The sequence below is a fragment of the Dermacentor variabilis genome, chromosome 1, assembly GCF_050947875.1.
Source record: "Dermacentor variabilis isolate Ectoservices chromosome 1, ASM5094787v1, whole genome shotgun sequence".
Taxonomy (NCBI): Eukaryota; Metazoa; Arthropoda; class Arachnida; order Ixodida; family Ixodidae; genus Dermacentor; species Dermacentor variabilis.
This window is the reverse complement of record NC_134568.1, coordinates 115,257,391-115,274,141: the sequence shown is the minus strand read 5'-3', so window position 1 is coordinate 115,274,141 and position 16,751 is coordinate 115,257,391. Positions and strand designations below refer to the sequence as shown.

General features: G+C 46.4%; 1 protein-coding gene across 1 annotated transcript in view; it reads left to right on the top strand.

The window, feature by feature from the left end:
• LOC142582173 (uncharacterized) overlaps window positions 1–16,751 on the top strand; it is a 52,986-nt gene that overhangs the window by 19,759 nt on the left and 16,476 nt on the right. Inside the window, exon 10 of the mRNA XM_075691604.1 lies at window positions 28–55. Within this exon, the coding sequence (XP_075547719.1) occupies window positions 28–55 (28 nt within the window). The remainder of the gene's footprint in view (window positions 1–27; window positions 56–16,751) is intronic.

Sequence of the window (16,751 nt, the reverse complement as noted above, 5' to 3'; positions counted from 1 at the left end):
AATTTTTTAACAACCTGCTTTTGGCAGCAAACAGCGGCCTTTCTCATCGAGCACGGCAAGTTTCTTGCCTGACTTCAAATGTTGATCAGCAGCTTTATTTTTCTTCTTAGTGTAGACTAAGACGATTCAGGCATTATATGCTCATTTTGACCGACACCTCACAAGGCTTCAGTCCTTCACATCGCCTCTACGTCATTAATGGCATGCCGAATTTTCGGTGGAGTAATAGCAAATATGGGCGCACCTGCACGGTACTTTTTACTGCACAGCACAGAGTGCAACGGCCAAGAATTGTCTCTCGCGGTCGGAATAACACGATACTCAACGATTGGGAAAATAGTCAGCTTCTTTCTGGTGTGAGGAGTCGAGCTGAATTTCAAGCAGAAAATAAACACCGCTGGTTTCATGGATTAGATCGAGTAATCTTAAATGTCCTAATTTTCAGCAAAAAGAAAAACGCGTGCCACCTTTTTTTCACAACAAACGCTCGACAGTCACTGAGCCAGTGGGCCCACTTAAAGTAGATGTCACTCGAAATATTTAAAGTAGTGTAAGCTTACTTTCAGACATAACTATAGTGATGTGCAATGGAGGGTATGTTACTAAAAGACCTATTTGCACACAGTATAGAGGCAATAACACCATAACCAAAGCAAACATAGTGTACAGTACTGTCTAATGGAACCCTCAGTGTCAAAGCATACTAAGCTTTTTCCTGAGCTGCCACTTGCAGTCCCTACGCAAGAACCTCAAAAATTTCTTTGTGTGAAAACAGGAAGAAAATGCAAGGTTGAAAAGGAAGGACAAGTGTTGCATTTTTTTTCTTTTACGTTCGCCTTTTCTTCTGCCATAATTTTCTATGTGATGCTGTGCACCGAGTGCCGCAAACGCTGGTCGATAATTTAATTGAGGCTACTGATTGAGAGCGTATGAACAAAGTCCCCTATCTCTTCTATTTCTTTTATACGGCGGCATTAATATTAAATGTGAATAAAAGGCAATATCGATGCTTGTGTTAATGGTATAAGATGCAGACGACTTATCATTGCGAAATCATTGTTACATCCACCAGAGCTAATCGAGGCAAAATTCGGCAAAAGCAAACTGTTTTATAAATGACGTTATTCGAGCCTAATTATATATCTTAAATATCGCATAGAACCGTCACAAACAAGCGGCGTGAATAAAAATCCATGTGAATTCTACCCTTTCTTTATATAAGAAATAATACTGAATCACTTCCGAGAGAAACAAATAGCTATTAAGAGCCTAGAAAAATAGGGTTACTTAAACGGACTTCAATGCCAGTAAAGCAGTGCTTAGTGTGAAAATGCTATTCTGCAAACACTGTTTTTGCACGCCTATTACACAAGAAGCTCTGCAGCTGTGCAGAGTTCAGCCTTCGGGCTGTACTTCAGCCTTGTCTCTTCGTTAAAAACAAAATAAAGGCAAAAAGTGAAAGGCGATTGTCAGTACACGTGTGATCGCTAACCACGCGAGAGGCCCAGCTACGCAACATTAAACGCATCCCGAGCTCTCTAAGCACTGCCCATAGCTCATTGCAAAGCGGCCGCAGGGGAAAAAGTAACACGAGACAGATCCATCGTTACATATCTACGACAGCAAACGTTTAATTCAATCTCCGCACAAAAGTCCGCACTCGCTACAACTTGCGCGCGCGTAACGAGAAAAGCAGTGGGGACAAGAAAGCAGTATGAGTGGCTTGCGTTAGGCAACCTTGAGCCTGTTTTTTTTTATATATACGCTCGTACCGCAAAGCAATTTACGGAGCTGTGCTCCGATTGCGCCACGCACACAGTGGCAGAGCAGATTACGGTTCTTGCGGGGCACGTCAGTGCGCACCAACGGCCTTCTCGCTACAGAGATTTGGCTCGCAAGTCACCGCCTGTGCCGGTCGGCGGGCTTTTTTTTTTTCTCTCGTGCAGAACCCGAGTGCGGAAATACCAATCGCTTCAAGGATTTCCGGTTGCATCCTAGGTAGGTCCTGTTTCATAGGCAGGCGGTCGTATGGCGCCCGAGAAGCCGTCGCCCCGAGCCTCAGGGCCACGGGCCGGCTCCACAGGAGCAGAGCGAACGCGAAGAAAGAAACGGCCCACACGCCCACTGACCCACACACAGGCAGCGACCTCGCGCTCGCAGAGGCGCCTTTTCGTGGCACTACTATTATTGTGGTTCAGCGTGGAAGGTCGGGTTCACCGACGAGCGCTGGTTCGCCCCGCTCCGCACCGAGCTTCGGCGAGGGACGCCTTGCCGTGGGACCAGCGGCCATGACAACAGAACGCATTCAGTATATCTGTATTAATGATGCTGCGCCGTACGCTTGTTGCGCACTTCCTCGAAGCTATAAAGATTCGCGCGCTACGCATGGCAACGCGATATACTACCGAAACGTAAACACGCTGATTATAGCTTTGCTTGCGTCACTCACCATGACCGCGCGAAGGAAAGCCAGAACGTGGCGAATATGGCGCTGTGCGTATGTGAAGTGAGGAAGTCACTGTGAATTTTTCCTTAATTATTATGTCGTGGAGTACTCTAATGTTTGACATCGTTTGTGTGGCTATTTACAATCCATGACGTAGAACTTAGAGCTATAGGAGTTTGATTCTGGCGAAACCTCAGCATTCATGGAGGCATTACGGAATCAAGGTGTAGACGAGCCGTATGTAAAAATACTAAAAGATATCTATAGCGGCTCCACAGCCACCGTAGTCTTCCATAAAGAAAGCAACAAAATCCCAATAAAGAAAGGCGTCAGGCAGGGAGATACGATCTCTCCAATGCTATTCACAGCGTGTTTACAGGAGGCATTCAGAGACCTGGATTGGGAAGAATTTGGGATAAGAGTTAATGGAGAATACCTTAGTAACTTGAGATTCGCTGATGATATTGCCTTGCTTAGCAAATCAGGGAACCCATTGCAAAGCATGCTCACTGACCTGGAGAGGCAGAGCAGAAGGGTGGGTCTAAAGATTAATCTGCAGAAAACTAAAAAAAAAGTTTAAATTATGGGACTTAACGTGCCAAAACCACTTTCTGATTATGAGGCACGCCGCAGTGGAGGACTCCGGAAAAGTCGACCACCTGGGGTTGTTTAACGTGCACCTAAATCTAAGTACACGGGCGTTTTCGCCCCCATCGAAATGCGGCCGCCGTGGCCGGGATTCGATCCCGCGACCTCGCGCTCAGCAGCCCAACACCATAGCCACTGAGCAACCACGACGGGCAGTGCGGAAAACTGAAGTAGTGTTCAACAGTCTCGGAAGAGAACGTCAGTTTACGATAGGTAGCGAGGCACTGGAAGTGGTAAGGGAATACATTTACTTAGAGTAGGTAGTGACCGCGGATCCGGATCATAATACTGAAATAATCAGATGGATAAGAATGGGCTGGGGTGCATTTGGCAGGCATTCTCAGATCATTAACAGCAGGTTGCCATTATCCCTCAAGAGAAAAGTGTTTAACAGCTGTGTCTTACCAGTACTCACGTACGGGGCAGAAATCTGGACGCTTACGAAAAGGGTTCTACTTAAATTGAGGACGACGCAACGACCTATGGAAAGAAGAATGATGGGTGTTATGTTAAGGGATAAGAAGAGAGCAGATTGGGTGAGGGAGCAAGCGCGAATTGATGACATCTTAGTTGAAATCAAGAAAAAGAAATGGGGGCATGGGCAGGACATGTAATGAGGAGGGAAGATAACCGATGGTCATTAAGGGTTACGGACTGGATTCCAAGGGAAGGGAAGCGTAGCAGGGGGCGGCAGAAAGTTAGGTGGGCGGATGAGATTAAGAAGTTTGCAGGGACGACATGGCCACAATTAGTACATGACCGGGGTAGTTGGAGAAGTATGGGAGAGGCCTTAGCCCGGCAGTGGGCTTATTCAGGCTGATGATGATGATGATGAAATGTACTTCGGCTTAAAACTAAACCAGCGCTATTACTTCTATAATCAGTAACAGTGAAATCTTCAATGCACACGCTGAAATCCACTTGATTCTGCACCCTTTTAATCTAAACTGCGAAATCATCTTGCTTTTATCACTGGATCACTGGCGGTTGCTTATATCAGAACATCAAGAAAGAAAAGATTCTGTTTATACGTGTGCTTCTCGCCCAAAAGCAAACTACAATATATGAAGGTGCCGTAATCGCGAAAAAGAAAAAAAACAAGAAAAAAGTTTAGACTACGTTGTATCATCCTCCTCCATAGGAACAGGGTAAGTACGTATATGCAACAGGACATGTATTGGAGTTTTTTTTAGCTTAAGGCGTGAGCGCAGTAGACAACCGAAGCTTAAAATGCATTTATTTCGATTTCTGTGGGTTTAAATTTTGTTGTTTTATTAGTATAAATTACATCATGGGCGTTACAGAAATAGACAATGGAGGTCGCCACAGGCGGAATTGTCACTCTTACCTTTTCTTCCGAACTGGCGAGTAATAGGGAAGCCACTCATAGCAGTGCGAGCGCTGTTGTAATAATGCCAGGACACAAGCTACTCGAGCTGCTCAAACAGGGACACATAAACTCACTAATAAAACAACAGATAAATGTACCACGCCGCCTAACACGCATTTAAAAGGCTATTAAGCCCGAACGACCAAGAAATGCGCTCTCGACATGCAAAAACAAACCCATACCAATAACGATGTGCGCTTGTCGCTCCCTCATTGGCACCCCCCTCCCCATTTTCTTGTTCCTTCTTTGCGGCAAGAGACCCATAAAAGATGTGCGATAGCAATGAAATGCAAAAACATCATATTCCTTTCCATGCCAGTTGTGCCAGTCTACAGGAGTGAAGCTTTTTAATGGCGTTCTAAAGAAGCACACACAAAACTGTAAAAAAGGTCCTAGGGTCTGCTCGGATGCTCTATTCAACCTATGTTATTAGGCGTTCGATGGGAAGCCGGAAAAAGGGCATAGAATTTCAGTGGACAAAGGCTTCAAAGATCCCGTAGACTTCGTTCACAGTCCTTAGAAAGAAAGGGCTTAATCATCTTAACGTATTTTTCCTAAAATTTTTAAGGTACACGTGGGAAACGCATCGCAGTGTTGTCCTCGCCAATTTTTAAGCAAGTAAGCGCTAAGGCGTGGAAAATTTCACAGAGAAGCGAAGTCGCAGATTTTTTTTTTTACGTGTAGACTTTTTATTCCCATGGGAACAATATACTAATGCTAAGTGACGTAGTTATTTTTGGCTGCCACATGGGGTGCAGACATACATAATGACCTAATTACAACAGCATGAATGACTCCAGTTTTGAACGAGCAAGAATTTCGGTTGTAAGGGAAGACGAGCTCTTGATGTTCCTGTATTAGTTGAGACACATTGCGGTATTTATCATTCGACAATGTACATGTACATCGTAGCACCGTTTCAGGATGGATATCTCAAAAGTGGAGATAGTCTTAGGATTTATTGGCGGTGCATGCGGCTACCGCGCATATGTACTGAAGCGACGAGCTCAAGACATTTGGAGTGGTGTTAGCTCAGTAGCTATGGAGCCTGAACACGAAGCCGAGGCTTAGATTGCTGGCCGCGGCGGCCACACAGCGACATCGGTCGCGACTTCAACTGAAGCGCCGTCGCAAATTGGACTCATCCGCCGACATTACTGTACGCCATCATCGAGTATACGGGAGAAAACACTATGTCACTTTCCGTACAATCCCCACATTTTGTCAGAATGTCCTAGTAGCTACGTGGCAATCCTTACTAGCCTCGCTCAACTTACGGTGTAGGCAAAGAAAGCTTCGCTTCAAAAGATAATACGGCTGTGCGAGTGGTTTGGGTGAATACACTGCCACAAGCCATTGTCACTAGGTCCTCTGTTCGCAACTACCTACGAGTATTGTCGTAAAATGTAGTACTAATTGGTGTACTAACTAGCTGACTAGTATTTTAAGCTTATCCTGGCCCCGGCGGCCACCTTTCCGTGGGGGTGAAATGCCGTAACACCTGTGTACCGGGCATTGGGTGCACATTAAAGTGGTCACAGTGGACACAGTGGTCAAAATTACTCAGGAGCCCCCCCCCCCCCCATGTCCTACGCCTTGCCTCATAATCATATCTTGGTTTTCGCACGTAAAACCCCAGAATTTCTATTTGCTATCTTAAACTATAAAGTTTAGAGGCTAAATTCGAAAAAGATTCTCGCTCGTGAGTGCCATTTGCTGTTGGCCGTCCGCCTTCGCTGAACATATGTCTAGAATCAGGATTGGTTGGAATTATTTTTTTTGACGAACGATTCTAGCGTGAAAGCTTTTTGTTTGTACAGGCCCAGAACTACTTTGTTGGCTTGATCTGACTTGACGCTCTTTAGCTGCCATCAGCGGCGGTATTGTGCCTGAATCAATCGCAGGTGTATACTCCTTGACCAGTTTCTTTAAGCAACTGTAGCGTCGGGTATGGGCTGAAGCACTAACCTGTATTTTGAAAACTCGCGTCCTTCATTTGCTAAAACTGTTCACTAATCAACAAGCCTTGTAACGACACCTCCTACAGAGGGGAAGCCCACTTTACGAGGAAGTCCGGCCTCTAAAGTCGGGAAAGTTTGTCATTAATAGGCTTTGCCCCTGCGGCAGCATGGTGTATATGGCCCTTTATATAAGACCAATGAAAAGGTTCATTCCTGACACGCACATAAATCTACCTGAGGATCTTATACAAGGTAATATTAATAGACACAATCTTTCCCATCTATGTATGAATGTGAACGCAAGGGAAATGTACTCGGCTACTGGTTTGTGTGGTTATTTTAAACACTATATCGTTTCTTCGCCGACTTCCCTATATTTATCCTGCATCGAGAACAAAACAGCTTCAAAGCAGTCGTTTGCACCTCTGTAATTGGATCGAGAGTACCCTTTGTTTCGAAACTGTGTATCATTTTAATACTGCCGCAGAACTTGTTGCTATCCGGGAGGCACTTCGATTTCTCTCCGAGGAGCCTCCTCATGCATGAACAATATTCTGCGATTTTAAGTCATCCTTCAAATATTTGACTATGTGGTCAGACGTATGGGGCCCGTATTATTCAATGGCTATAGAAATTACAGAGCAACTCGCCTATGCAAATAGAAATGACCATAATATCCCCCTTTAGTGGATGCCTTTTCACTGTGGCGTGACAGGGAACGAACAGACAGATGCTGAAGAAAAAACTGCTTTAGATAATGCTTCTGATGTACGCATTCCGTTCTCACCAACAGACACAAACGCCCTACTCCTTTGTGAATACGCAACCATACGTTGGAGCACTGGACCCAACCAGATCGACAACACAAGCAAGTGCATAAATGGGACCTAGAAATTAAATTTCGTATGTCTCACAAGGTCAAAAGAAAGCAAACAAGCATAATGCACCGAATTCGCCTTGGTGTCGCATTCACCCTCCATTATAGACATCTGATAGGTTGTAGTGATGCCAGCCCGAATTTATTTATTTATTTATTTATTTATTTATTTATTTATTTATTTATTTATTTCCAATACTGTGAGCCGTGCCGGGCTGTTACAGGGTGGGAATACAGAGCACGAAGTTCACGCAAACAACACGTTCAAAATTTTCTTCAAAAGAGTAAGCCATGTTATTGCTCGGAAACACACACGAATTCAAGTTATTACACTCAACAATTGTCTTGACAATGAAAGAGTGCTTAAAGACATCAACTCTTGGCAAATAAAGCATTATAGTGTAATTGGGATTAGTTCGCGGTGAAACCCTTCCAGGAGGTTTCAACTACAAACTGGAATTGAGGTTCAGCTTATTGTAGTAGAGCTGATATAAAAACTTAAGGCATGCGATTTTCCTGTGCACAGATAACGTAGTGAGACCAGCCCAGACGAGCATGGAAGTTACCGAGTGCGTTTTGTCGTAATCAGAAAAAATAAAGCTAACTGCCATTCGCTGAATGCGCTGTAATTTATCTATTATGTATTGTTGATGAGGGTCCCAAATTAAACAAGCATACTCTAAATTTGGTCTAAGAATAGTACCGTATGCCGTAAGTTTAATATCTGGTGCAGCGTCTCTAAATTTACGCCGTAGCAAGCCAAGCTTGCGCTGGGCTGATCCACATATGTTTTGGTCGTGTGCATTCCAGTTGAGGTTACTAGTGATGGTTACACCAAGATATTTTAGCTTTGTGGAACGCTTAATTACGTTATTATTCACACCGTACGAAAACATCAATGGAGTTTTCTTATTCGTAACTGTCATGCAAACAGATTTATCAAAATTGATTTGCATATGCCATTTTTCACACCAGTTATAAATTCGACATAAAGCTTCATTTAGTTGTCCTTGATCTGAAACACTCGTAACGCGGCAAAACAAGAGGCACTCATCAGCAAAAAACCGCACTTCAACCATAGGATGTACATCAGTTGCGATTTCATTAATATAGAGTAGTAACAAAATTGGACCCAAAACAGTCCCCTGAGGTACACCTGATGATACAGGAAGGAAAGAGGAGTACTGGCCATCTATTTCAACAAACCGTTCTCTGTTGTGTAAGTAAACCTGAATCCATTCAATAATTTTTGAATTTACGTTATACCCATAAAGCTTTTCAATTAGCTTCCTATGGCTAATCCTATCAAATGTCTTTGACAAATCCAGATCGGATTGTGAATACTGTCAGTTATCAGAAACATTTGATCATATATTTTGCGTTTGTCCCGCGTACGCGCAAGAGCGACAGAAGCTGGTCTCTACCATTGCAAACGTCGATAAGAGGCCTCTGTCAGACGAGTTTATTTTAGGTCCTTGGCTGAATGGAAACAGCGCAGCCCTGATAACAAGTGCCGCTATAGCCGTTCTACAAGCCAGTGGGCTGTACGCACGGCTTTAGAGATGCCACAGCGCTGTGAACTTGTATACTATACCGAATCAGACCGTATACCGAATCCCACCTTATATACCGACACCCTGAATCATCATTCATCATCTCTTTTTCTCCCCGTCCCTTTTCCCCACTGTAGAGTAACAGGCCTGAGCACGTTATAGCTCAGACCGACCTCTCTGCCTTTCTGTAAATAAATTTCTCTCTCTCTCTCTCTCTCTCTCTCTCTCTCTCTAAGTGAAGCATCTGTGGGTTAGTTCTTAAAGATTGCGTGTCCTTGAATGCTCTTCCATCGAAAAAAGGAGCAATCCTTTCCAGTCATATTCTGGTTATTTTGCTGTATTTTGATTACAGAAGGAACTTTTACATATGGTATAGTTGTTGCTGTTAGCCGAGAAATATGTGACTCATGCCTATAAGTTACTAACAGGACTCCATGTTTTCGCATAAATCCGAGAAAAATCGGATAAACGCTGGCCGGTAAAATTTTTGACAGTTCGGATTCATCCGATAAACTCCGATTTTGACGGCCGGTATGACCCTCTTCCGTTCTTTATAGAAATACTTTCGATAAAGGGCATGTTCTAAGCGGTCATTGATACATCGGCCGGTTTGGCCGATATAAACTTTACCTCACGTCAACAATATCTCCTAGACCGCGCCCATCGCTCATTTAATAAAGGGCTTCTCGCCCCCGGGATCGCGAGACGACATCTTGATATACGGTACCCTGACGGCACTAGAGCCCCCGGGAACCGAATCTAGCACGGAAAGCCTCCTGGCGGGAAGCATGGCATGCTCACAGGACGCATTTCTGCAGCGCGTGAACAGAAATTTTGGGCAAGCAAAATGGAAGGACACGAAAGCTTTCCAGCGACTACGTAAAGGAGTTAAGTGATTTTGAAGAGTCAACATCATCTGAAGGAGTGATTGTTTGCAAGTTTTGTCGTGTGACAGTTAGCATTGCCAACGGAAAGGGCACCTTGAAAATTGCGGAGCATCTACAAGCATAACGCCACGTCCGCTGAAGAAGCCCCGTCTAGACACAGGTGACTCCTTTTTTAACTATTGGTGCTCTGAATTTGTGGCTATGTGAGAGTTAGCATGCTTTTTACTGCCTGACACAGTTTCTCCATTTATTTTGCACGCTTCCTTCTATACCAGGTGTCATGAGAGACTTCATATGGTCGCAATCCAATTTGTACACATCATCTTGTACGTTATTCCTATCCCTTCGGCAACTCGTTACAGCAAAGCTCCCTTGAAGAATGCATCACACGGGCCCGATCCAACAGACAAGACGCGGATGACATCCCGCACCAGTTTTGCCGTGCACTCTGTCATGCCGGGATTCCAGTGCACCAGGCTGATGGACCTCTTGGCAGCCTCTTTCGAAGCAACTGTCCGCCGGCACGCACGATGTCAGGCAGTGGTCAACTATATCGGAAATACCTACATGAGGCCAGTAGGAAACACATTGTGACGATGAGCTTTTTCGAAGAAAGACCGCCCCATTTCCATCACCAAGGATGAGTCGCCGGAACTCAGCGGACGTCCGGCAGTGGCGGTGCTTGCAACCTTCTACGACGGCGAGCTTCCTAGACGTAGGACCCGCATAATAGACTTGCAAGTAGTTCGGCAATGCAACGTAGTATTAATTGGCATGTTGATACAAACCACTCTTCAGAAGGTTGGAAAAGCCTTAGCCGACGTAGCTGTGTTGTGCTCCTATTCATTTTCCTACATGTAGAAGCTTCACAAGGACTTGCAACTCTCCAGCCCTATTTCAAGGTAATTCACTTCAAAGATCCGTGCCACCTACTTAACACCGCTCTGGAGGAGGGAATTAAGACGAGCTCATTGAAGGTGGTTCATGATATTGTTGTGCACTTTCCTGCCCTGCTGAAGTCGTCGCGGGAACTGCTTCTTAAGTTTGGTCTTGTGTGCGTGACCATGGGTACGACCATCAAGTCGCTGAAAGCTGTATGTCCGTCTAGGTGGTTCTCTTTTTATGAAGCCATAGAGGATGTTCTGGACTACTGGCTTGCCATTTTGTCTTTCTTGTGAGGCGACGATGACAAAGGAAAAAACTGTGAGAAGCTCAAAACTCTTGTTTCATCGCTTGAAATTGTGCACGACTTCCTGATTAAGCTGAAGTTTTTTTAGACGAATCCGTGTGCTGTGCTCTCCATCATTAAGGAACTTGAGGAACAGAGTACCCTGGTACACCAGGTTTACCCCATACTGGGGGTTCGTTTGCACACGCTCCTCAGTCAATGGCGTGACGCACCTGAGGTCTTCACATCAGGGGTGATAGATAGATCTCCTTGATGAGAATGACCGCTCAACGACTGTCGCAGACCTTCATGGATACTACGCTGCTGTCGCTGAAGAGTGGAGACAGACAGTTGAGAGGAACCTCTGCGATGCACTCCAGTACACCAGTGAATCATTTCGGTAGTGTTCAAATTATTAATCCAAATGTGATGCATGAGCCACCCTGCACGTTCGAAGCCTATGCGCCGATTTTTAAGTTAGCGTTTCTTGAAACTGACGACATGAGCTAGCTCATGAGTGATTTTGCGAACAGAGCTATGAAATCAGTAACATTGTTGAACCCCTGTCATTTTGGAGACTTCCCACTGTCCAGTGGCCAGTGCTTTCTCGCTGCGTGCGGAGTCCTCTGGCTCTGCCTGTTTCTAGCGCAAACGTTGAAAGCGCATTTTCAAAGCTGAGAATCACCAATCGAAAGGAGCGCGCTTCCATCAGTGACAGCAACCTCGTAAAGTGTGCTCGCGTCTATTACAACAAGCTTTAATGTTGTTGTGAGGTTAAGTTAAGACGAACAAACCTAGGTGTTTTGTATTCAAGCGTTTGTGCTTTTGTGAATATGCGTTTGCGTTCAAACCTTCCAGACAACTAAAATACGCTTTGTGTCTTCTGATGTTTTCGTGTTCAGATATCATTTCATCTAAGATTTGGGAGTATTGAGAATAATGCAAAATTAAACTCCGAATTTCGGAGAACTGGGGATTTACGAGAAATAAACTCCGATAAACGCCGAATTGCCGCCAAAGAATAAAGTCCAAAAAACACTAACGGAATTTCAAGAAAAATAAACTCCAAAAGCACGGAGCCCTAGTTATTATACATGAATTCCGGAAGTCATTGAAACTAACAGTAATAACTAGAATTCCAGGCTAATAGCGGCAACAGTATTGTATTTGAGGGTGGCGGACGCTAAAGAAGACTGAAGCGGCGTAAAATTGAAAGAAACAAGAGTCAAACAACGCTTGGGCTGTGAGCGTGGAGAGCCTAGGAAAAAAATTCGAGTCCAAAAAGAGAATACACCCGGGACACAATGCACCCTTCGGTCACTGTTCAAGAATGTCGTCCAGAGCACACTGATTATTGGAGAGCTTTGTTGGGGTTTTCTGAATATTATTTAACATATTCTCTCAATATTTTACGTCATGGAGGGTTCACATTTGTTTCACTTGAATTCAGAGGGCTTGCTTTTATTACGAGGTTTGTACCGACAGCCAACACAGAAGTGGGTCGTATTTTGTGATTCTAAGGCAGCTCTTCACAGTATCAAATCTACATTACATCATAGAACTTACGAGCAGATGATATCTGACATCAGGGAAGTGCACCACCAAGCTCTGGAAAGAGGACACCACATTATATTTCAATGGATTCCTGCTCACTGTGGCATCGTTCGCAACAACCTAGCTGACAAGGCTGCCCAATGTGCCCACGAAGATACCAAGACGCGTCCAACACCTTTGGCGAGGTCGGACGCTGCCAGAGAACTTCGCCTACTTGCACGCAAGAAGTCACAACATCTCTGGATTTCAAGTGCTTTCAATTGCTGATTGCGTAAACTGGACCCCACGCTACGGCTACAACTGCCATCTGGCCTTTCCCGCGGCGAAACAACCTTGTTGTGCCGCTTGTGTCTGGGAGTGGCTTTCACGAACGCATACTCCTAGCGTATGGGAATGGCCGAGAGCCCAATGTGCGACTCCTGTGGGTGCGAGGAAACCATCGAGCACCTATTGTGTACCTGCCCTCGCTACGATGTCCAACGCCTCTCTCTGCGGGCAACTTTACGCAGACTGGACTCGAGACCGTTCACCGGGTCAAAGATACTCGGACCGTGGCCACACGGGTCACTGGCTCGAAAAGCAATTCGTGCACTAGTGCAGTACTTGAAGTGCACCTGCTTAAGAGACCGTTTATAGTGTCCCTGTGTATGGTGTCCCTCCCACACGTACTCAGTGCTTGCTCGCTCCCTTTCTTCTTCTTTCTATTCCCCTTTCCCCCACCCCCAGTGTAGGGTAGCAAACCGGATGCTGTTCTGGTTGACCTCCCTGCCTTTTCTATCCTTGCTTTCTCCCGCAGAATGGAAAGAGGCCGAGGTGCGGTTCATACCTAAACCCGGCAAACCTCTGACCATCGAGAACATGCGCCCTATCTCGCTCACGCCCGGTGTGGGCAAGGTCATGGAACGCATGGTTCCCAGACGACTTCAAGCACACCTGGACGAGACAAATCAGATGCCGGCGACCATGTATGGATTCCGCCAGCACCTGAGCACCCAAGACGTCCTGATCCAATTACACGAACTAGTGATTAAAAGAGCAACGAGGCACGCGCCCCGGGGTATACTGGCTTTGGACTTCAAAGGGGCCTTCGACAACGTGTCCCACGCCAGCGTGCTCGAGAACCTGCGCAAGACGGGGTGTGGCCGCAAGACCTTCGGCTATATTAAAGATTTCCTAACCAATAGAACAGCAACTATCCGGATAGGAAATGAACGGTCAGAGCCTGTGGAGCTCGGAGACAGGGGTACCCCACAGGGGTCTGTCCTGTCGCCTCTGATTTTCAACCTAGCACTCCTGCCCCTGCCCGAACTACTCAATCAGATCGAGGGCGTGGACTACGCGTTCTATGCCGACGATATAACGGTGTGGACGAACCGCGCAGGGTCCGATGCCTGGGCGGAGGAAGCCCTGCAGAGAGCGGCAACGACCGTCCACGAGTATGCCACGACCTGCGGCCTGAGCTGCGCTCCACAGAAATCGGAGCTGCTCATGGTACAGCCCGGAAGACCAAAGAAGGAGCCGCCGCTGAACATAATTATCACCATCGACGGTACAGAGATCAAACCAACGCAGCAGATCCGGATACTGGGCCTGCTGTTGCGCAGCGACGGCAAGGCGCACGCAGCCGTCAACAAAATCAAGACCATATCTGAGCAAGTCCTGAGCATGATCCGGAGAGTCACCAACCGGAACAGAGGAATCAAAGAAGAAGACGCACTGCGCCTGGTGCAGGCATTCTTCGTGTCACGCGTAACGTACTCCGCCCCGTACCTCCAGCTTGCGAAGGTGAACCGCGAGACGCTGAACACGACGATAAGGAAAGCAGTCAAACTCGCCATGGGAATCCCAGTGTACTCGTCAACGCAGAAGCTGCTGGAAATGGGTGCCCACAACACGGTGGAAGAGCTGGTGGAAGCACACCTATCCCACCAGAGAGTAAGGCTGAGCCGGACAGAGCACGGTCGGGCCGTCCTACGCAAGATAGGATGGCAAATTGAACAGCTACCGACAACGGAGCCGCTCCCCACAACGTGGAGAGACATTATTAAGACCAAGCCCCTCCTCCGGAACATGCAGCCGGGGAGGAACCACGAGAGACGCTATGCGCGGACCAAGGCACTGGCTCGACAGCTGGAAGAGGACCCCGAGGTCCTCTACGCGGACGCCTCGCTTCCCAAGCACGGAACCAGAGCAACGGCGGTCGTCACCCCATCGATAAACTGGTCACAGGCGCATCGATACGGACGACGAATACAGCCGAAGCAGAAGAAGTGGCCGTGGCCCTCGCACTCGCACAACCGGGAGTGAGGACCGTGGTCACAGACTCCCAGACCGCCTACGCAAGCTACCGCAAGGGGAACATCTCTCCCGCGGCACTAGCGATCCTCACCAAATGCAAATCACCGGGACGGGCCGTTGAGCGCGTGTGGGTCCCCGCTCACTCGCAAGTGGAAGGCAACGCACTCGCCGACCACTATGCCCGAGAACTGTCAATCCGGGCCGAGGACGAGCCAGAGCTACCGCACCCCGTGACAAGCTACAAAGAAATCACGCAAATGTACAGAAGCGGCAGATGTAGGCTTCTCCGTCCGCATCCGCAACTCAACCAAATGCAGCAAACGATCGTGCGACGCACGCAAGCGGGGTCGCTAGCACATCCCGTGCTCTTGCACAAGATGTTCCCAACAGAGCATGACACTTCATGCCCTTTTTGCAGACGGTCAAAAGGCACTCTAGCACACATCCTTTCAGAGTGCACTAAGCTCAAGAACCCCCCCCCATCCCTACCCCCCCTCCCCAGCCCCAACCCCCCCGAGCGATGGGAGACTTTGTTGTCCAGCCCCAACCTACCGACCCAGCTCGTGCTGGCGGCTAGGGGCCAGGAACTGCTGGACGCATATGGGACCTGAGAAGAAGGTTCCACCCCATCTGGTGCCAGCGCGCACCAACCGTCACTAAGGGCTCAGCACAAAAGTTGATTCTCTCTCTCTCTCTCTCTCTTGTAGAGAAAAAAATACTGAACTGGACCGAACATTTTTTTATTAATTGACGCACGATGAACCTACTCCAGATGCTACTAGAAACTCTCATGTTGCATGCAAAGTTCGGCCTCCCATAAAGTGGTGCATATGCACGGCTTGAAAACAGCTCTAGACTTTACTTTAAAGGGCAAAATATTTTGTGAATGGTCATTGTAGAAGCTTTGAAAGTTCAGTATGGTACAGATCAGCACGGCATATATATATATATATATATATATATATATATATATATATATATATATATATATATATATGTGTGTGTGTGTGTTTGTGTGTGTGTGTGTGTGTGTGTGTGTGTGTGTGTGTGTGTGTGTGTGTGTGTGTGTGTGTGTGTGTGTGTGTGTGTGTGTGTGTGCCTTTTAGAGTGCTTCGCTACGTCGGTGATTAGATCGTCTACTTGTGAAATTGTGCAGTCAATACCAGGGTGGTAGATGTTCCCAATCTCTTTAAGGCATGCGGCGTTGTTCTGAAGTTTACCTTGGAGCTTCTTAGGGAAAATAAGTTGTAATTTCTAGATTTGAAATTAACTTTTATTGTAAGGAATGGCGCTGGTGGCCCTCATCCCGCTTAGAGAAACCGCTCCATGCACGTTCTAAGCTTGGGGAGAATATCACTTCTTTTGTCTTTGCGCTCAGCGCTAAGAAAATCATGTGTGCATGCGTGAATGAAAGTTCTACGAAGACTACGGAAACTAAGGAGTTGATAAGAATAAGCATACTCCCAATACGATGAGTATTAAGGCTTATCATATTATCAAAGCGGATGATGAATGCCTAAGCCAGGCTTCGATCACGTTGTCGCCGAAGGAAGTACAGCTTTGCTGGATACGTCACGATTTTCTCTGTTCTTTTTTTTCCTTAGTTTTTCACTGTGATAATGATGCTATCCTGCCCATATATTTGTACACGTACCTATATTCCAATAAATTTTACTCGAAATTCATCGACTTGTCAATTCTTCCTCGTATACGTGTTTTCTTTTTCTTGCGCTGTTTATAGCCCCAATGAATGGTTATTCTGGGGCCCTCTTGTTCACCACCAGTTTCACCTCATGGTCTGTGTGCGGAAGTTACCGTTTGTCGAGTTTCATTCATGACAGTGGGCACGTGAAATCTCGGAGGTGGCAGGTCTGCTTCGCACGTTCAGGAAGGAATAATTACCCTGCTAACATTGTGCACAACAGTGTCGGCTTACGAAGGAGAGCGTTCTGAGCTTATATTATACAGA